This window comes from Acinonyx jubatus, chromosome X, assembly GCF_027475565.1.
Source record: "Acinonyx jubatus isolate Ajub_Pintada_27869175 chromosome X, VMU_Ajub_asm_v1.0, whole genome shotgun sequence".
NCBI lineage: Eukaryota > Metazoa > Chordata > Mammalia > Carnivora > Felidae > Acinonyx > Acinonyx jubatus.
The window spans coordinates 15,863,286-15,885,894 of NC_069389.1; the positions used below are offsets into that span (position 1 = coordinate 15,863,286).

Genomic DNA, 22,609 nt, shown 5'->3' on the forward strand with positions numbered 1-22,609 from the left:
TCTGTTGAGTCACCTCAAACACTACCTTTGTTTTATGGATACTTCATCAGTCCATACGTAATTAAATCCAACCCCACAAAACTCTTCCACAACTTAACCATTCATCAATAATTATAATCAGAGAGAAAGATTTTGTTGTCTATGCATTATCATACTGAAAAATGCATATATTTATTCATCTTTGAATAGAAAGGATTTGCAGTGTAAGCTCTTTATTACACAAGCCATCCTACAGATCTTCGTCAGGTAATTCAAACAAGTGCTGACAGGTCATGAATTTCACAAACTTACAGTTTATAAATTCAAAAGAAGTGATACAGCAGCTGCAATTTTAGGAAGCTCATTTTCTGGTGACACATGACAAAAATCAAGTTTGCATTTCTTAATATCAAATTATAAAATTAACTCTTGTTAATATTTCTAATGAGGTCTATTGAAATGAAATCCCTCAAAATTGGTATCTCTAGCATGCTTTAAAAGTGCTAAGCCAATTCTTTTTTTTTTTTTTTAGTATTTTTAAAATATAATTTATTGTCAAGTTAGCTAACATACAGTGTATACAGTGTGCTCTTGGTTTTAGGGTGGGGGAGATTCCTGTGATTCATCGCTTACATACAACACCCAGGGCTCATCCCAACAAGTGCCCTTTTAATTTTTTAACTTCCTTATTAAATATGGGTGTATCATTACTTCTATTTTAAAAATTCAAGATTTTTGTGATGTGATTGTAATTTTACCTCCAAAGGGAAAAAATGTGAACAAAAATGAAATAATGAAGTATTTAAAGGGGAGTATACTGATATCTACAATTCACTTTGAAATGTATGGAAAAAATAAGATGGAAGTATTGATGAATAAACGGACAGATATGTGATCATGAAAGTAGAGTAAAATATTAATTATAAACACTCAGTGGTGGATATATAGGCATTTGCTATACAATTCTTTCAACTTTTCTGTATGTTTGAACATTTTCATAGTATAATGTTAGAAAGAAAAAAAGCTTAAGGTAACATCCTTAGAGTTGATCCTTACATCGGCTTTTGTGCTCTTAAGGTTAAGAACTAGTAGGAAACATAATAGTACAAAATGATTGAAGACTTATTATATGAAGTAGGATACAAAATTATAAATACAGTATTATGACAACCATGTATAAGTATACACAGAAAAAAAACAAAGGAGCTGTACTAAAATATTAATAAAACTGTCCTAGGGTAGTAAAATTATCAGTGATTTCTCCCCTCTATTTGTCCAACTTTCTATAATGTAATCATATTTATAGATGCTTTTTGTGCACATATAAATATACATACGTATATCTTACAGCATTTTTTGTAAGCACAATGAACATAAGGCAAATATGAGGGAGGGGCACTGCCATAAGAAAAGGAACAAAATGTATTTGTTTTAAAAAAAAAAGAGAAACTGTGGGTTTACCTCCCTCCCTGTCACATCTTGACCTTCGATTTTGTTTTATCTTGTTTTTGACTGAAATACAGGTATGAGTGAACTGTGAACATAAATGCACCAAATCAACATGTCCCATCACTTTTTTATTCACATATTGGTAATATATTAAGGTAATAAACAGACTTAGCTGACACAGCCACCTGCAGTGCCTTGTTATTTCCAGAATCCATAGACAGAGGTAATATGCACAATGGAACAAAGCATGCGAACCACTTTAGCAGAATATAACCTATTACAACAGCGGTCTATTTTCTTTAATGAATCATTGAGAGCTAAACTGAGTGTTTGATAAATAGGCCTCTTTCTAGAATCTAGCCTAACTTCCTCTACCTAAGAGACTCTAGTCAGCTGAGCACCAATTGTCTTGGGAGGGCAGCAAGAGCCAGGTTAAGTCATCGGCTTCCTTGAGCCGCAGGTGCTCTGACTTAGACAAGTCGCTTCATCTCTCAAGGCTTTGCTTTCCTCCTCTATAAAATCAGGGCCAGCTAAGGTCCCTTCCAGGTCAAAAATTCTCTGGATTTGAGGCAACAGGGAAAACAGACTCTGAGAAACTGAGCAAGGGATAGGTCCCCTTGAACTCCACCCAGCCTATCCCTGGCTACAGAAAATCTAGCAGCATAAAAACACATAAATTCATGAAGAGGAACAAGTCCATAGAGTGCCCTGCGCCCACAAAGCATCTTGAGATACGATGCGGAAACAAGCAGACATGAGATCATTCCGTATTACCCATCATGGGACTCATCCTCATTACAGGAGGGACTTGAAAAATCCAGGCAATCCTTCCCCACTCAATGGACTCTAAACACACTGTTAATTCCATTTTTAAAGCTTCAAATAAAGGTGGCAGAAACAGATACTTTTTAAATAGCACTAAGAAAAACCAAAAACAATACCTGGATGTATTTACTGTTTTCTTCACATCTACTTTAACAGTAAGTGATTTCTTCCTAAGACTGGCAGATGAAGGTTTCACATTGGAAAGTCTGTTACTTTTATCGAGTTGGTTACTGGAAGAGTTGCTCTCTTTTCCGCCATCCCCATCTCTCTTTATTTTCTCCTTCCGTTTGTCATTGTAGGGTCTCAGGCCAATGTCACTTTCGCGCGAGCGAGTAGAGGCAGTGCAGTCTTTCTTAGATGGTGTGAGAGGTTCTTGGACTTGCCCACCTTCAGTCTCTCTCCCTCTTCCAGCAGTAAGACAAATGGACTGTCTATTTACGGGGCCTTTTTGAGAACTGTATTTTCTCTCTTCTTCCTTAGAGTACTTCGGAATTCTTCCAGCAGAAAAGTCCTGGTCCCCACCTGACGTCTTAGGACGTTTGTGGCGATAGTCACAGGATACCCTGGTTGCCGAACTGGTCTCTGGGGGTTCCCTCTGAGCATATCGATGAGTTTGGGGCCCAAGGTTCCGTTGCTCTTTCTTCCCTTGGTAAGATGGAAGAGAATGCTCGAACTTCCACTGTGGGTTCCTGGCAGGATCTCTGTTTTCGTACCTCTCCACGTCTTTAGGTCTTTTTGATGTGTGTCCATATTTTCTGAAATCACGATCCTCAGGATACCTGTGTTGACATAAAGCAGTTTATACTTGCACTAGAGAGAAGAAAGTGAGAATTTATATGTGTGGAATGTTGGGCAGCATGGCTTTAAATGCAGAAGGCAGTGGCAAGTTAACTATAATCCCTCAAGCCAACTCATAGAGGCACAAGGTAGCAAAAGAGGAAAATATCATCTTTTGTTAATATTCTAGCCATCAACAATGATCTACTCTATAAATAAATACTTCACTACTACCAGTAGACCATAATTACATTACAATGCTTTTTATCTTTTTAGACAAAAGCTTTTCAAGGTGGTTATCTTCAACCATAAAGTAAATAGACTTTTTCACTTGAAGCTTTATACCAAATTACCCAGGTTTAATGTTTTCCTATACCTCTTCTGAAAAGAGCTCCTTTTCTCAAAGTCTTCAGAGCCTCTTCTAAGTGACTGAGAATGGTTTTCATCTTGTATCCTCTGGTGCCTCAACTCATCTTCATACCACTTTCCTTCGAACCTAAAAGAATCTGCTATTGACCTCTGAGGTGGCTTCCCTCCTTTTCCACTTCCTCTAACTCTGTGGTCATCAGGAATATACCTTCCTTGTACTTTCTGGGGATAAAAATTCCTCTGGTTCTCTTTGTAAGGTACACCTTCTGAGTATTGGGGCATATAGTGCAATCCTCTGTTACCATCTCTTCTTCCTGGTAAGTATTCTCGGTAAGGCTTAAAAGTATAAACATTTTCTGAAGAGGTTCTTCTTATGTTTGGGGAAGGTGATCTATGTTCATAAGATCGGTAATGTATATTTCCACGAGAAGGAATCCTTGGTTTACTCTGTCCATGTTTCTCACTGTCCATTCGCCAAGTGGTGGGTCTCTTTGGATCCTTCCTATATTCACAGCCATAATGCCCATGAGAGTACCTTTGCTTGTAGTGTTCAGAATTTCTAGGTACTGGTGATAATGACCTATGTAAACAAACAGAAAAGTTCAGTACATTTAAAGACAATAAACTAAGTCTGTCTTAACGTGACCAACTTAAATAAAGCATTTGCTTTTCACTGCTTCTTCCACTCAAATTAAATTAATCAATTTGCTCTACCTGTATTCAAAATTGCCCATGTGGGTGTCTGATTACTGCTCTGACCAATTCAACAAGCATACTCTTTCCATCGGAACTAATGTACCCCATGTGCATATCAAAATGGGCTGAGCACAGCCATTCCGCTGCAGGAGGACCAGGTCAGGTGCACAAGAGCCATTTTGGAAGACTGCTGACAGCAAAAGTTTAGGCAAAAGAACCAGTCATCAAAAGCTTGTATCAGGTTCAATAGTCAGGGAAGAAACAAACAAAAGGAGGGCTAGATTCACACAAGTAAATGGGTAGGAGAGTCTCTGGCAAACAGAACAGAACCTCTGAAATTAAATTAGATCCTACGAGTTTATGACATCACAATAAACCCAAATGCAGACTCAAAACTGGCCCCATAGTTTCCCCAATTGATTGACTATTCTCTCTACTAAGGCTATATCAAGAAGCAAAAATAATACATACTTAGTGTGCAGAGTGGAGGGGAAAGAGGATATTAAGACTTGAATCTCATTCTTAGTTCCTCCATAAAAACTACTAACACAAACTGCTTTTCTTTCCCAGACCTGTTCCCTTACATGTGCTGTTCAAACAGACAGAGCTTATAACTTCGGAGAAAGTGGACTTTCACGCAGCTGTCATGCTCCCCAGGTACAGCACATCTTTTGTGTAACTACCTTCCCCAATACCTCAGCATTGCCAACATCGAGACTTCACTCCCACAGAGGAGGAAGGAGGCTCCTGTACCCAGGGAAACAAGTCTGAGTTGCATGGACATCAAAAGCAGAGAGAAAGCACCACTATGTGGGACACAATAAAGTTCAATTTTGCATCTGGGGACCTTTCCTCCCAACTAACCCATCCAATTTTCTAATCGCCTCCCTGAGGGCTTAATATCTTCTAATCAATGAGGCAGCTACCCTTGCACCTTTTGTTACTGTCCACCTTCAGAAGCTGCATGGAGTTGGGAGTCAAACCCTTTCCACATGGTGACATGCCTGTGTCCTCCCTACAAGAAAGGAAGCAGATTTATCTTCCTCGCGTACATACTGGGATTTATATACTGGACTTGGCAATATCTCCCTCTGGAGTCACCAAGCTAGATGTACTTAGCAAATGCATTATTTAGCTGAAGAAGAAACTTCATCACCCAGCAGGCTTTACTTCATCACAGGAAGAAGGAGGCAGGGACTGTGAGGACTTTCTGGAAGACTGCATCTCTTCCATCACTAAGGAGAAAAGGTGGCAGCCAGAGACAGAGGTCCTCCAGACTGGATGAAATACTCAACCTCTCACTTTAATCCTTACCTCATGGTGAATATTGCTTTGTTATATTTCATCTCGGGGGTTTTATTCTATAAAGTCCTGTTCTTTTGAAGGAGATTGCTGGAATGGTAACTAACATTTTCAGTTCTCCTAAAGAAACAAAAGAGGTCTGAGGAGTCTGTTGGGAGACAATTCTCCATGGGTCTCTTGCATCCTGCATGCTTGGTAAGCAGAGGCACTAACAGCTTTTGTTCCAAACAGCACAGCCCGGGAAGATGGAGACGGGGCCTCCCTCAGGGAAAGAGGGCCAATTTGCTTGCTATTCAGGATATGTTTCCTCCCAGGCAAAGGCTGGGTGGGTTTGCTTGTAGCCCCTGATGAGGCTTGGGTTCCTTAGCTGTGTTGTCGCTTCACTGCTTCACTCTGCAGTACCCACCGTCAGGAGACTGGGGAGAAAGGGAAACTCGGGCATGTGAGGCCCAGGCTGCCTGCTGGACCGTGATTAATACAGGCCTTTGTCTCTGACCCAGCAGTGCCCGTGGCAGGCTGATGTGTCAGCTTGCAAGTAACGTAAAATATCAGACCTTTTACAGTTTCTGACCAAGAGTTCTTAGAAGGAATCTAGAAATCAGGCACTAAGCTTGGCAGAGTCTTCTGCGCCCCTTCATCCAGCCTATGACAAAAGGGTGAAACAAAACAACCTCTTTGATGCCCTCCATGTTGAAATCATTCACTTGTTTATGTTCATGTTCCCTTTTTTTTCAGAAGCTCCTTCCCGTTACAATTTGGTCTTGTGAATTACAGAATGGAAACTGTTAAGTCATCATAGAACCATAATGAACAAGCACAATGGCCAAGTTGTATTAACATGAAAAGTTTTGGTCTGCTTTTTAAGTATGTAATTATGGTCCTTTTTTTAAAGTCCTAGAATATACTAGTCACTCTCCTAGCTTGGCGCCTTTGCTCCTGTTGCCCTCCTTAACTGGAATACTTTTCTTCTCTCTTTCCACCTTTAGAAATTCTACCCATCCTTATATGACCAGGTAAAATTCCATCAAGACTTACTTAGTATCCCCTTTTCTTCCTCCATAAAAGCAGAATTGTTCCCTCTCCATGGACCCAGAATACTTTGTCCCGGCCAGTAGCACTGCACTTCTCCCATAGTATCATAGCTGACTATGGTGCCAACCTCCAAGCCGACCTGCATGCCTGCTGAGGTCCCGGGAGATGTCATTTGCCTTTGAGGCCCCAAAACTGTAGCAGGTATATGATGAATACCGGTTGAACCGTTCCAATCTAATTATATGTATATACTATTGATACTACCAACCAGGAAAGTTCAGCTACACCTGAGTTATTCAAAACTCAAGTATTCTGCCATGAAGAAGAGGAAATAGGTAACTCCTGATTTTCCAACTCCCAGTTTTTTCAGAGATAATGATTATGAAAACAAAAAAACCACTGGAGAGTTCTAAACCACTTACTGATGCAAAAAATGTAACACTTGAAGATGTTTCTCACTTTCCCTTGAGGTAGCCGTTGCATTTCTTCTTATTATGGATTAATTGAGCCGCCATCCATAATTGAAGAAAGCTGTCAACTTTTAGAACCTAGCAATGCAACCTTTATCACTGTAAAGTACCTACTGTGAATAACCAGGTCCCATGAGCTTATTAAAATAGGTTCCTTACAGTACTACTGAACTTGAAAGTCAAAGCACATCTCAAACTCAAGCTAACTCTGCTAAACTAAGAACTGCTCACCTGTGTTTCCACCTGGGGGATCTAGAGCGTGACCGTGCCATCCTCTGACATGTGAGCCACTATTTACTTTTTACACTGCAAAGAAACACAGTATTAGCAAGTTTGTAGAAAGAGCCTGCAATCTGCTCTAAAAGCAGTGAATACCACCAAGAAAAAAGTTACTTAAGTTCTCTGTGCCTCAGTTTCCTCATCTGTAAAACAGGGATGATAATAATAGGACCCACTTTATTGGAATGTTGTGAAGATAAAATGAATTAAATTAGGAGTCAGCAAACTTGTCCTATAAAGGGCGAGATAGTAACTATTTTAGGCTTTGTGGGCCATATAAGGTCTTTACTGCATCTTCGTCTTCTTTTTTTTAAATTTTTTTTAATGTTTATTTATTTTTGAGAGAGAGAGAGAGGACAAGCAGGGGAGGAACATAGAGAGAAGAAGACACAGAATCTGAAGCAGGCTCCAGGCTCTGAGCTGTCGGCATGGAGCCCGATGTGGGGCTTGACCTCACGAACTGTGAGATCATGACCCGAGCCGAAGTCAGATGCTTAACTGACTGAGCCACCCAGGCACCCCTTCGTTTTCTTTTTAAAACAACTCTTGGGGCACCTGGGTGGTTCAGTTGGTTAAGCATCCGACTCTTGATTTCAGCTCAGGTCATGATCTCATGGTTGGGGTGTGAGATCAAGCCCTGAGTCATGCTCTGCGCTGACAGCATGGAGCCTGCTTGGGATCCTCGCTCCCCTTCTTTGCTCCTCCCCCCTTCTCTCAGAATAAATAAACTTCAACAAAATAAATAGATAACGAATACAACAACTCTTTAAAAATATAAAACCATTCTTAGCTCGCGGGCCACAGAAAAAGAGGCCCCAAAGGTCAAATATACTGTAGTTCGATGATCCCTGAGTCAAGTCAAGTCATGAAAAGAACCTAGAATGGTGCCTGGCACACAGCAACTGCTAAATAAGTGTTCCAAAAGGAGGAAATACCCAGAATTGCTCCATCTGAATCACTACTACCTTCCTGTCTTTCACCATGTACATAAATACTTCATATAAGCACAGACGAAAGTTTAGGAATACTTGATGAGATATCCTGTTTTTAAACTGCTGGATAATAAGAATTAAAATACCTTATTATAGTACTAAAGTGCTGTCTAACTTCGACTAAATATACCAAAACTTAATCAAGCATGATTAAACATTTAGTGTGTTGCTGATTCTTTGGTAAAACAAGCAATGCATGGAAACTTGATTTTTAAAATATTAATGCTTTAAAAGAAGTTGATAGCTTTAGGAACCAAATTTTTAAAATATGTGATTAGGACATAATCTTCTATAGTAGCTACTATTTGTATGTCAGTAATCTTTAGTTCTTTTTTTTTTAATGTTTATTTATTTTTAAGAAAGAGAGAGATAGAGAGAACAGGGGAGAGGCAGAGAGGGAGGGAGACAAAGGATCCGAAGAAGGCTCTATACTGACAGCGGAGAGCCCAATGCGGGGCTCAAACTCATGAACCATGAGATGACCTGAGCCAAAGTCAGATGCTTAACTAACTGAGCCACCCATGTGCCCCCCTCCTTAGTTCTGATACTATAATTAAGTAGTTCCCACCTTATTGGCCCCAAACTACTGGCGGCTTTCAAAATTACTGCCATGGGTCCATGAATAATACTTGGAGCCACCATGCACAGGCTATGGAATGAATCAATGTATGACTCATATATTATAACCTCTATTTTGCAAATTTCTGAAGACAGTATGGCAAATGTTAAAATATAAATGGCTTCTTGCATGTAGTTTTTCCATTGATTGATACAAAAAGTACAACTACTATTGTGTGGACACTTATTTAAAAAGGGGGTCCTCATAGTCATACATTTGCAAACTACTGCTATAATGAATTTCAGAAGAAAGTAAAAGCACATAAAGTTAAAGGACTTGAACCAGATCACTCATCAAAAGGACATTCAATTCTATTCATTTATTTATACACTGCCTCTTTCCAAAAAGAAATTGAGGCTAGTAAGAATAATTGGTTCACAGGTACTATGAAATTAGGACAGTAAAGGGGAAAATTATCTAATTAAAAGTATCAAAATGCATTCCTTCAACAAATATTACTGAGTGATTATTTGCCAGGCACTGTTCTGAGGATCCAGCAATGAACAGAAATAGAGAAAAATTCCTGTCTTCTGGAGCTTACATTCTACTGAGGGAGTTTATAACTTAACTAAGGAAGCTTTGGGTATCAGTTCGTATCCATGAAATGGAACAAAAATAAAAATCCCAGGGTTGGGCGGTGGGGGGGGGGGGGGGTGGCTGACACCAAATATTGCTGGTGATGATGAAAAAGCATAATTTTTCTGGAAAGTAATCTGTTTTCCCATTTTATTTATTTTTTATTTTCACTGTTTTTAATGTTTATCTTGAGAGACAGAGAGAGAGAGAGAGAGAGAGAGAGAGAGAGAGAGATAGCGAGCCCAGAGCAGGAGAGGGGCAGAGAGAGGAGAGAGAGAATCCCAGGTAGGTTTTGCACTGTCAGCCCAGAGCCTATTGTGGGGCTCAATCCCATGAACTGTGAGATCACGACCTAAGCCGAAATCAAGGGTTGGATGCTTAACCAACTGAGCCACCCAGGCGCCCCCTATTTTTAATTTTTTGAAGTAAGTTCTATAGGCAATGTGGGGCTTGAACTCATGACCCTGAGATCGAGAGTTGCATGCTCTTCTGACTGAACCAGCCAGGTGCCCCTCCATTTTATTTTTCTGAAAAAAAAAAAAAAGATTTTTTTGAGATACAATTTGCATACCATACATTCACTCATTTAAAGTGTAAAATTTAATATTTTTTAGTATTTTCACAGAAATACAGAACACCGCAATCTATTTTTAGAACATTTCATTCCTTCTGAAAGAAACCCCATTAGCAGTTGCTTCCCATTCCTTTCCTCCTTTGATTAGCCCCTGACAACTACTAATCTCCTTTCTGTTTCTATGGATTTGCCTATTTTGGACTTTTCATATAAATGGACTCATACAATATGTGCTTTTTTTGTGATTGGCTTCTTTGCCTTAGCATAACATTTTCAAGGGTCATCCCTGTTTTACCATGTATCAGTACTTCGTTTTTGTTACAGTTGCATAACGTACCACCTTTTATTTATTTATTCCTCTCCCAGTGGACATTTGAGTTATTTCTATAGTTTTGGTTACTATGAATAATGCTGCTATAATAATGCTATCTGTGTATCAGTTTTTATGGAGACATGTTTCCACGTCTCTTGAGTATAAACCTAGGCATGAAATTGTTGGGTCATGTAAGAACTCCATGTTTAACTTTTATTTTATCTTTTAAAATTTATTTTGAGAGAGAGAGAGTGCACGTGAGTGAGAGAGGGGCAGAGAGAGAGGAGGAGAGAGAATCCCAAGCAGGCTCCACACTGTGAACACAGAGCCCAATGTGGGGCTCAAACTCATGAACTGTGAAATCATGACCTGAGCCAAAACCAAGAGTCAGACACTTAACCAACTGAGCCACCCAGGTGCCCCATGCCCACTTTCTTTTAATCTAATAATTTCAATTTAAACTTAATATTTTAAGACAATAATTTAAAAGGGAAAAAAAACAACTAAATATACTAACACGTTTATATCACCATTTATAATAGGAAAGGAAAAACACCCATCCAAACTAATTATAACCCACATGCCCAGGAATTAATAAAAGATTAAACAAACTTAAAACATAAATATCTAGTCGTTTCCTACCCTTTCCACAGCCTTATGTATGTCTTTTCCTCCACATATTCTATTAGCCCACCACACCACACTATTTGCTTTTCCCTGGTAAGGCCATGTTCCCCATACCACACAGATGGTCTTCCTTCACTCCACTTGACAAATCTTCTTTCAGGACTGTTTGACCAGCATCTCCCCTGGGATTCTTTCCTTGACTTTGTTATTTTCCCCCTGAGTTTCCTTCTTGGAAATTCCGGGTTTATTCTGTGATGATTTCAATACATTGTGATTATTTGTTTGCATAACTATATTTATTTTCATAGGCAAAAAACTCCTAGCAACATATCATAGAACACAAAACTCAAATTACCTATGGACATAATGATATCAACCTCATTAGTAACTGAGTAAACACAAATTAAGATCATAACCATTCCACACCCACACAAAAAAATTAAAGTTGCACATTCTGTAGTGTTGGTGAGGATGTAGAACAATAAGGACTCTCATATACTGCTAGGGAGTATACATGAGCATTAACCAATTTGGAAGGAGGTGACAGTACCCATTTAAAGTTGAACATGCTCATATGCCATAACCCAGCAATTCCACTCAGCAACAGAATTTAGAGTAGCAGCTCTCAAATTTCAGTGTGCATCGGAATCACTTGAAGGGCTGGTTAAAACACAGATTGCCGGGCCCTACCCGAAGGGTGAGCCTTACTTCTAGCAAGTTCCCAAGTGATATGGATGCTGTTGGTCCAAGGAATACAGAACTAATGGCTTAAAGAAAAAGGTGGGGGTCCCTTGGGAGAAAATAAGATTTAGTAATTCTGTGGGGCTCAAAAAAAAAAGTATTACTTAGAATATTTTCCTTTGAGGGGTACCTGGGTGGCTCAGTCAGTTAAACATCCAACTCTTGATTTCGGCTCAAGTCATGATCTCACGGTTTGTGGGATCAAGCCCCGCATCAGGCTCTGTGTTGACAGTGTAGAGCCTGCTTGGGATTCTCTTTCTCCCTCTCCCTCTCTCTCTCTCACCTTCCCACATGTGCACGCTCTCACGCTCGCTCTCTCAAAATAAACATTAAAAAACGGTATTTTCCTTTGATAATATTAAAATTAGCTTTATTAAAATTCAAACTTCACTCAAAAATGTTATTGCATATAAATCATAACTCAGAGCTATAAAAAAGTTAGCTTTGGTGCAATGAATACCCTCTGAAATTAAACCAGATATTATGAAGATGGTTGCACAACTCTGCGAACATACCAAAAACCACTGAATTGCACACTTTAAACCTGTAAATTATATCTCAATAAAACCTTTTATAAAGTGAACTTTGCTTGCAATTGCTTAGGGCACATAAGCTAGTAATGAAAAGTATGGGCTCAGGAGCTTAATGGATAAGAAAGGAGGAGAGTTCACTTAAACCATAGAGTAAAAACCTAAGAATGGTTTTTACATTTTTAAAGCGTTGTTAAAAAAAGGAAGAAGAATATGTAATAGCAACTATATGTAGACCACCAAGCCTAAAATATTTACTATTTGGTCCTTTGCAAAAAAAAAAAAAATGTGCCAATCTCGGATTTAAACTAACTTATTTGTGACTAGCAAAATTCATCAAAGGAACCAGCTTCCTTCTAAAATTCATGGACAGACAGAAAGAAAAGACTAAACACCAGCAGGGTTTGTTACTGGGGAGAAGGTGATGTCAATAACAGTAGATACATTGGTTTATGCTGCTACTTCAGAGTGAACTGTACAGGGCCAGGTGCAGTGAATGAACCCATCTGCCCTTGAACACAGAAAGACGACTGGACAGCAGAGACCTTCACTCCAAGGAAGATGCTGATGAGGACACTGGTGCGAAAAGAAGCCATCTCTCCCAGAACAGCAGTGGACACATCCTCTAACTAAGCTGAAAGACCCAACTTCAGCAATTTTCCTCTTCCTCCCACAGCATTTTCCCCTCTTCAGTAGATCCTTCCCATCACCATACAACTTCCCTCTGGTGAAGCTCCCAACTCTCCAGAACCACATCCTCCTGGGACTACCATCCTCCTTCTCCATTTATAACCAAATTCCTCAAAGGGCTGCCTATATACCACAGTCACTCTGATTTCTCTCCTATTCTTGCTTGGCCCCTCACCAATCTCACCTTCCAATCCACCACCGCACCAAAGTGCTCTAGTCAAGATCAATCATGAAATCCATGTCACTAAATCTAACAGCTACTTCTCCTCCTCCTCCTGAATCTACCAGCAGCACTTGCCAGTCAATCATACCTTCCTTCCAGAAACATTTTCTTCACTTGAATTCCAGAATACTACACTTTCCTGGTTTTCCTCCTACCTTTAAATTCCTTCTGTCTCCTTTACTGGTTTCTCCCCACCTCCCTCTTCACCACTCTGAACCCTAAATAGTGAAGCCAGTTATCCTCTAAATAATGACTTCAGTCTCCGGACCTCTCATTGTCTACACTCTCTCCCCAGTCTATACTCTCATTTAGTCTCATGGCTTTAAATACTCTTCATAAACTAATAACCCCCAAATTTCTATCTCCAGCCCTCACCTATCCTCTGTACTGCACTCTTACATATCCAACAGCCTATTGGATGCTGTAAACATGTCCAAGACCAAACTCCTGACCTCCCTCCAAAATCTGCTCCTCCTATAGTCTCTGTCCCACCTCAGTAAATGGCAGCTCTACCCTTTGAGTTTACAATAAAAAGGAAACATAAATGTCTAATAAATATGAAAAGATAAACAACCCTACCTAATCAGAAAGATAAAATTAAAACAACGAGATACCATTTCATACTCATGAGATTTGCAAAATTTTTCAAGTCTAATGATTTCCACGTGTTTATAAGAAAGTTAAAAAAGAGAATTCTTCAACTGAGGAAAATTCCTCTCCAAAAAACCATGAAGCAGAAAAAACTCTAAGTCTATACTCCAAGCAGAATTAAATATATCCAAAAGCATTTAAGGATATATTAAAAAAAAAAAAAAAACTCACGTTGAATCAGAAATTTAAAAACTAAGAACAGAAACAGATCAAAACCCAGAGTGAAATTACAAAAAAAAAAAAAAAAGTTAACTGAACTCAGAGGAAAAAATGGGCAAAAAAGACTACATTATCTCAGAAGTGAAAAATAAATTACAAGGTGTCCAAGGGAGAATCAACTCAAATAAGAGACATTGAAGAAAAACAAGAAAACCAAAAAAATGAAAATGACAATAAGTGAGTGAGAGAGAACGAGTCAGAAAGAAAGTAGTGGAAAAAGAAGACAGGTAAAGAAGGAATAATATGTGTAATACTGTAGTCTCTTAGAAGGAAAACGAAACAATGGAATTAAACTAATATTTTAAACTAAAATTCAAGAAAACTTTCCATAAATGGAAAAATACCTGACTTTACACAATGAAGAGTTCACCAGATACCTAGGAAAACTAACTCAAAACAATCAATTCTGAAACACAGCCTAGTAAAAATTATTTGATTTCAAATATAAAGATAAAATCCTCAAGACCTCTATGTAAAAAGAATAAATAACCTATAATTCCAAAAGAATTAGACTATCATCAGATATTTCAAAACTAACACACAAAGCAAAGCAACGATGGATCAACATTAAAATAAAAAAATAAAATAAAATCAATGAAAGTAAGTGTGAACCAAGGATTTTTTATCAGCCAAATTACTTTCATATATCAAGGCTATAGAAAAAAAAAGTTTTTAGCATACAAGAACATAGGGAATTTTTGCATTTAACTAGCCCTTCCTGAGAAATCTACTAGAAGATGAGCTTCATCTAACCAAATTATGAGTGAGAAAATGACAGCAAAGGACTGATGTTGAGCATTAAAAAATATGTAAATGTACATATAAGACTTTAAAAGAAAGATGAGGATGAAGGTGAAAGGCTAATGTAAAATTGTGGCATATTGGGACAAGGTAGAAAAACTGCACTAAAAAATGGGAGAAGAGACAGGAAAAGAAAATAATGGTAAAAAGGTCATTACTGTATAGGCAATAGATGGGCTTAATGCATACTGAAGGGGGGAACCTAATAAATCATATATTAAGGGGCTACACAAATCAACACACAGTGCTGAGACAAGTGGATATCCACAAGCAAAACAATAAAGTTCAACCCTACCTCACACCATATACAAAAATTAACTCAAAATGGATCAAAGACCTAAATGTGAGAGCTAAAACTATAAGAGGAAAACATAAAGATAAATAATCTTTGTGACACTGGATCGGATATTACATCAAAAGCACAGGTAACAGGGCACCTGGGTGGCTCAGTTGGTTAAGCGTCCAACTCCTGGTTTCAGCTCAGGTCATAAGCTCACAGGTTCATGGGTTTGAGCCCAGCGTCGGACTCCACACTGACAGCACCGAGCCTTCTTGTGATCCTCTCTCTCCCCCTCTCTCTATGCCCCTCCCCTGCTCATATTCTCTCTCAAAATAAAAATAAAATAAACTTGAGATAAAATAGATAAATCAGGCATCATCACAATTTAAAATGTTTACACTGTAAAGGATACTATCAAGAAAGCAAAAAGGCAACCCACAAAATGGGAGAAAACTTTTTACAAATCATATCTGATAAAGGATTATGTCTAGAACATACAAAAAAACCCTCTTACGATTCAATAATAAAACACAGCCCAATTAAAAACGGGCAAAGGAGCTGAACTGACATTTTTCCTGAGAAGATCTACAAATGCCCAATAAACACATGAAAAGATGTTCAACATCACTAACCATTGGGAAGATACAAATCAGAATCATGAGACACCACTTCACACCAAATGGATGGCTATGATCAAAGACAGATAATAACAAATGCTGAAAGTATGGAGCGATATGGAACCCACATACATTGCTGGGGAGAATATAAATGATGCAGACGTTTGGGAAAACAGTCTGGCAGTTCCTCAAAGAATTAAACACAAAGAGTTACCATATGACCCAGCAATTCTACTCCTAAATATATACTCAAGAGAAATAAAAATATATGTCCACACAAAAACTTATACACAAATATTCATAGCAGCATTAGTCATAATAGCCAAAAGTAGAAACAATTTCACTGTCCATTTAGAGATAAATGAATAAACAAAATGTAGTATACCCATACAACTGAACATTATTTGACCATAAAAAGGAATGAAGTGCTGACACATGGTCAAACAGGGAGGAATCGTGAAACTGTTATGCTAAGGGAAAGAAGCCAGTTACAAAAGACTGCATATTGTGTGATTCCATTTATATAAAAGGTCCAAGATACGCAAATCCAGAGAAACAGAAAGCGGACTGGTGGTTGCCTGGGTGGGGCGGTAGGGCACTGGAGAGAATACACACAGGGTTTCTTCTGGGGATGATGAATACGTTTCAAAATTGGACTGTGGCGATGGCTGCACAACTCTAAGTATACCAAAAAAACACCAAACTGTACACTTTTAAATGGGTGAATTGTGTGGTATGTTAATTATATCTCAGTAAAGATGCTACCAAAAAAGACAAAATCAACTAACAAAAATTTCACACTAAATAGGAACCCAGCATTTACAAATGCAAACAATATCCCAGGAAAGCCTTTGCAACAAAGAAGCCACACTCTCAGCACAGAACAGGACCAAGTCAGAGCTCCCAGAACAAAAGGGGGATCAGCAGATCAGAGGAAGCCAGAGCTGAGGGGACCAGAACACGCATTACGCTCTTGGCTGCAGTGGCTATGATCAGTCAGTTCTTCAGTGAGGAGCTGGAGGTAGATAAAAACCCTCACAGATGCCTATCATCAATCTACTTTGATTTCATGAATACGATGTATTTTTCTCACACACACAAAAGGTTAAATAAACAAACAGGGGAGTAAGGGCATTTACAGAGGTACAAGGACAAAAAATGAACCATCAGAACAAAAATACAAACCTTCCTAAATACCACTCCCCAATTTTTTTAATACAAGAGGAAAAAACACACCGCATAGCAAAAGAAACAGCAAATAAAGATAACAAAATATTATGATAGAGTTGAGGCCAAAATATATTAGTCCTAACAATAAATGTGAATGGGTTTAACTCACCTATTAAAATGAAGAGTTTCAATGTGGCTCACAAAACAAAACTCAAGGAGTTATACAAATGACACATCTAAAACAAAGTGATGTTGAAACATTAAAAATGAAAAGATGGCCAAAGTATACCAGGCAATCGGTAATAAAAAGAGAGCAGAGTGGCATCTGTGGAATCAGGCAAAGCAAAATTCAAGCCCCAAAGCATTCATCGTGACCACAAAAAAAAGACACTTAAAAAATTATTTTTATTTATTTTGATAGACATAGAAACAGTGTTGGGGGGGGGAGGGGCGGGGCGGACAGAAATAGAAAGAACCGAGAGTCGGACGCTTAACCAACTAAGTCACCCAGGCACCCCGGAAAAGACACTCTTTAATGCTGAAAGCCACAATCCATGATTTAGACAGCACACATAAAAATACATATATTCATATGAACATCACATAGCAACCACCTTTATGAAACAAAAACTACTTGAGATGCAAGGCAACATATAGATAGAAACACACTAATAATACAAGATTTAATTATCCACTCTCAGTGGTATATTAGAAAATGCAGTGATCCCCAAATAAGGAGACAGAAGATCGAAACAGCATAATCAACAGAGTAAATCTTAAAGATATTTATCAAACTCTACAGTCTCATACTAGAGAATATACCTTCTTCTCACATGCGCATGCCACATTCACCAGAAGTACTCATTTATTAGGTCACAAAACATCAGCAACTGCCATGAAACAGAAATATTACAAACAATATCCTCTGATCATAAGGCAAAAACCCTAGAATTTACTAACAAATATAACAGAAAAGCCCTTCCACCTAGAATGACAATGAAAGCACTACCTATCAGATTCTATGGGATGCATTTAAAGTAGTGATCAAAGAAAAATTTGTTGTTCTCAACATATTTTTTAAGTTTATTTATTTTGAGAGAGAGAGAGAGAGAGCGAGCGAGCATGTGAGCGGGAGAGGGACAGAGAGAAAGGGAGAGAGAGAATCCCAAGCAGGCTCCGCACTGTCAGCACAGAGTGTGAGGTGGGGCTCAGTCTCACGAACTTGTGAGATCATGACCTGAGCTGATGTCAAGGGTCAGACACTTAACCCACTGAGCCAACCAGGCATCCAGCTCTAAACATATTTATCAATAAAAATGAAATAATAAAAATAAATAAATTCAGTTCCAAGGTTAAAAAAACCCTAAAAAATAACAGGGTAAACCAAAAGAAAGCAGAAGGAAATAATAAAGATAAAAGCCAAGGAAGAGAATGAGCAAGAGAACAGAAAACTAGATCCAAATAATAATTTAAAATTCTGTAGTTTTTGAAAAAACTAAAAGAGATAAACTACTATATAACATGATTCAGAAAAAAAGGGGGAAACACAAATATACAAAAATAAAACAGAATGAGGGAGAAACAACCATTGAAATGGGAGAAAAATTTTAAATCAGAAGAGATCACTTTGTACCTCTCTACCTAAAAAATTTGAAAACCCAGATGAAAAAGATATTTCGCTAGAAAAATACAAATTACCAAAATTGACCCCCGAGTTAGAAAGCTTAAAGAGACCAATTTTCATAGAAAAAATAAAGTTATTAAAGAAATATCCCTGAAAAAGCATCAGGCCCAGCTGGTTTCACAGGAGAATTCTACCAAACCTTCAAACACCAGATAGCTTCAATATTCTATAAATTATTCCAGACCTGGTGTATCATGAGCAGGATCAAGCTTACAGAACATCAACCTTTCAAGAAAGATGAACCAGCCAAGGAGACTGAGAAGGGATATCCTCTGAGGAAGGAGGGAAGCCTACAGCACAGAATCTCATACACTAAAGAATATTTCAAGAAAGACTTTCATGGCAAAAGCTGCATAGAGATCCAATAAAAGGAATTAAAAAATGTGAACACGTGGCTTCAGGACTAAGTGGAAGGTAAGGAGACTTAAGAAAGCCAATTATTAACAACTCCTTCTAACAGGCTGACTGGAAGGGGAAGAGAGAAAGTGGGTTGTGCCTGGGGGGGGGGGCAGTCCTAGGGAATAGGTTTACTGTTGATATGGATGGACTATGTGCCTGGTGTTGGGGATATAACATAGAATGACAGTCACAGTAGAGATGAACCTAGGTCCAATTAGTTCAGTATTTCCTTTGATTCCTTAATATCAACTCCAATACTGTAGTCAATTTCTCTCAATATCCCACATTTACATATTACCTTCTTCAATGGTCCAGAATGAATTTTTATCAGCAGTCATATATTTTATGTTCATTTAGCAGACATTACTAAGTGCCAATGAGTAGTAGGGGGCAGGCACACTAAGTTGTAAGAGATCTGGTTTCTTTCCCCGAGATCCTAAGTTTTCAGTGGATAAAAAAGACTTCATGAGGGCTAGTACCTCCTGGTTCACTAAGTGTCTAGCAAATACCTCATTTAATCCTCAAAACAAGCCCCCGAGGAAGCTGGAATTACCTTCATTTCATAGGTGAAAAAAAGCCACAAAGAAGTAACCAATCTGTCCCAAGTAAAGGACCTGAAACCAGAATCCAGATTCTCAGACTCCAATACTAACACCTCTTCAACTTGCAATTCCTACCTTCAGAAAGATGACCCTGACAAGAGTGCCTGGTCATTTGTGCAGATGCTCGGTCAGCAGAATTGGACTTTAGCATGCTTGAGAATAGTTGACATCCTGCATCACATCTAAAATTGCCGTCTAAATTTGGAAAGCAGCTTTCCCACCTTCTAGCTGCCTGGACATTCTTTCTGTAGCCTGTAGGGCACAAAGACTATGTTTTACTTATCATGATCCCAAGGACTGTGTTTTATTTAGCTTTATATTTTCCCCCCTCAATTTTATATATAGTGCCTTTAAATATTTGCTCCTTCAACATTTGTGTAGATTCATTCATCACCTAATTTCATAACTCTGATAGCGTTCTGAATATAATCTAGGACAGAAATCTAAAACTTCGAATTTAAGAAGTGAAAGAGAGTGGGGCAAATGGTATCACAGAATGGCTTTTTTGAATTCAGAAATTTACTTTAAAAAATCAAGATGCTCTTGTGCTCTGAAATTTTTACAAGATAGCAATAATTGGCCACAAGACAGAGTATGTTTAAACGTACTTTCCATAAATGTCTCATTTGACCCTTAAAACCACCCTGTAAGAAACGCAAGGCAAACGCGCTATAATATCTACTTTAGAGTTGAGGAAACAGTCCCTTAGAAAAGGTAAGTGGCTTGTTCAAGGTAATCAGAGACACTCGAATTTAAGGAAGTCCTGAGTACAAATCTCTTGTTCACTCTATGATGCCTTTGCCTCACCTGCATAACCATTCTTTACTAAACGGTTAAAAGTGGAATAAAAGATGAGAAACTGAATTGCTGAAACAAATAAGAAAAAAAAAGGATAGCTAGAGAATGATACTTGTACTCGGTTGGAGGGAAGAACAGAAACGGCCCCAAAGTGAGCCAGTAGAAATCCTTTAAATGTTGTCTTTTGCTAGGGTGTAGAAAAAGATACTCACAGATTGTTAGTGGGAGGGAAAATCGCACATCCTTTCCAGAGGGAAACCGAGCAATTTACATTTTTAAAAAGACAAACCCAACAATTCTATCATCTAGGAATGTACACTAAGAAGTAATCATGGCTGTGCAGATTTTACATTTCTTCAACAATGTTTTTAAGAAGTGCAAAATGGAACAATCAACTAAATAAATTATGACAGCCATGTAATGGCATGCTATGAAGTGGGGGGGGGGGAAGGTTACAATAGAGAATCCACTTTAGAAAAATCCATACACTCATCTCTGCATAGAAAGATAATGGAGATGTATACCCAGTGTAACCATATTCATAATGGTTACTTGGAATGATGAAACTGTATCTTCTTCATCATGCTTTTGCATCTTTTAGAAATTTTGTAAATAGACAAATGTCACTAAATGTTTCTATACATAAGTATTTCTAGTAAGGCTTTCAAAGGAGGGGCTCTGAAACAACAGGGACTTTCAAAAAAACATTTTTTTGTAGCTATTTTTAAGAATACTATTTAAAAATAAAGCATTATTAACATAAGCATTAAAATAACATTGAAAAATAACGCACTCATTGTGAATCCCCACCAAAACGTTTCCTTTTCAATTCCAGTCTTTCATTCATACCAGTTCTCATTCAGAAAAATGTTAAAAATGTTGCTGGGTCAGACGTCAGACAGACCTTAGTGATTTCTACCTGTAGTTTTTACTTTGTTTCAGAAAAAAAGAAGCAATCATCTAGAGAGCAGCTAGAGAAGCGACTCGGCAGGAAAATATTTGGGAGAACGTAAGTTTCTCTCCCATTTCTTTTCCTCCTGACTTGCCGATACGAAAATCCTGACAGTGACTGGCCCAGTTTCCTAATACACCTTAGAAAAGCACAGGAGATGCGCCAATTTTCAAGATAACGTTTCTAAAAAACACAAGTTTTACTTTGCAATGCAGGACAAAGAGCATCCTTCACGACTCATTCTGGACGTTACCAGAAGAAGATGCCGCTGCGCGGCTGGAGAGCCTCCGGAGGACAAAGCAGGGTCTCCTCGGCTCGGGTCCCGCAGGCTACGCGCCCCGGTCCGCCTCAGGGACAAGGGCACGGTCCCTGGACACCAACCCCCGGTCCCCATGACAGTCGCTCTGAACCGCCAGGGCCGCAGCCTGCCGGACGACGGGAGAGGATCAGGACCACGGCAGCAGGTGCCAGGGTCTCCACACCTGAGAAGGCACCAGTCCATTGGGCCCAAGGCGGTAGCGGGGGAGGGTTGTCCTCCGGGAGTCGGAGACCTGCCCGGGCATCCTACCCACCGCCCCACCCGCCGCCCCAAGAACGCCCCTCCCTAGCGACGGACACGCCCTCCCTGCGGGCCGGGGCCTCCTCGCCCCGCCCGCCCCCCAAGGGCCGCTCACCCGGCCAGGAAGTCCCTGCCGCCGCCACCAACCCTGCCGCCGCCGCCGCTGCCGCCCCCGCCGCCAGCCCCTCGGGCTTCGCCCCTCACACGGTCGCCACCTCCCACGGCAGGGACACCACGGCTACCACCACCGGGCCACGGGACCCGGAACCACTTCCTTCCGGAACCGCCTCACCCCGCCCCCACCCTGGCCCCGCCCACTGTTCGCGGCCTCGCGCCGGCCGGCTCTCCCACCGACCCCTGCTCTCAACTCCCTGCCAACGAGGGTGCCCCGCCCGAGCTGCACCGGCCAGAGCTCCTGCGCCCTCTGCCGGCCGTTCCCATCCCTGCCGCTCTGTCGAGGGCGCATGTGCAGTCTGCTTCCTGTCCACCAGGAAAGAAGCAGGCGTTCCAGGTCCTGGGACCCTAGGGGTTGGAGCCTATCCCTCAGCCAGGGGCAGGAGCCTGGTCCCGTGGGCCTTCCAGCCTTGTACACTGGAGGCAAAGGTGGTGGAGCAGATGAGACTCGGCCCTCTAGCTCCTGGCTTGGCCCTCGAGGTTCTTCCAGAACCAGCCCATCTGAACCTGCACTTCTGTACCCTTTCCCTGCCTTCTCAGCCTGTATCCATTCCCCGTGGCCTCAAATTAAGTTTCTATCCAGAAAACAAAACCTCCCCTCTGAGCCTCCCAAATGGGTTAATGGTACCAACATCTCCCC

At 39.8% G+C, this 22,609-nt stretch overlaps 1 protein-coding gene across 10 annotated transcripts in view; it reads right to left on the reverse strand.

The window, feature by feature from the left end:
- BCLAF3 (BCLAF1 and THRAP3 family member 3) overlaps positions 1 to 22,073 on the reverse strand; it is a 56,623-nt gene extending 34,550 nt beyond the window's left edge. For 3 of the 10 annotated variants that reach the window (XM_015085035.3, XM_027054710.2, XM_053202146.1), the window contains exons 1-4: positions 19,562 to 21,834; positions 7,131 to 7,205; positions 3,407 to 3,979; positions 2,370 to 3,032 (exon numbers count right to left, since the gene is read on the reverse strand). In XM_015085035.3, the coding sequence (XP_014940521.1) occupies positions 2,370 to 3,032; positions 3,407 to 3,979; positions 7,131 to 7,171 (1,277 nt within the window). In that variant the 5' untranslated portion in view covers positions 7,172 to 7,205; positions 19,562 to 21,834. Of the gene's footprint in view, positions 1 to 2,369; positions 3,033 to 3,406; positions 3,980 to 7,130; positions 7,206 to 10,993; positions 17,253 to 19,561; positions 21,836 to 21,910 lie in introns of those variants that run through there. The other 7 variants (XM_053202141.1, XM_053202139.1, XM_053202142.1 and 4 more) reach the window with 7 other exon arrangements.
- Positions 22,074 to 22,609: the final 536 nt, after the last annotated feature.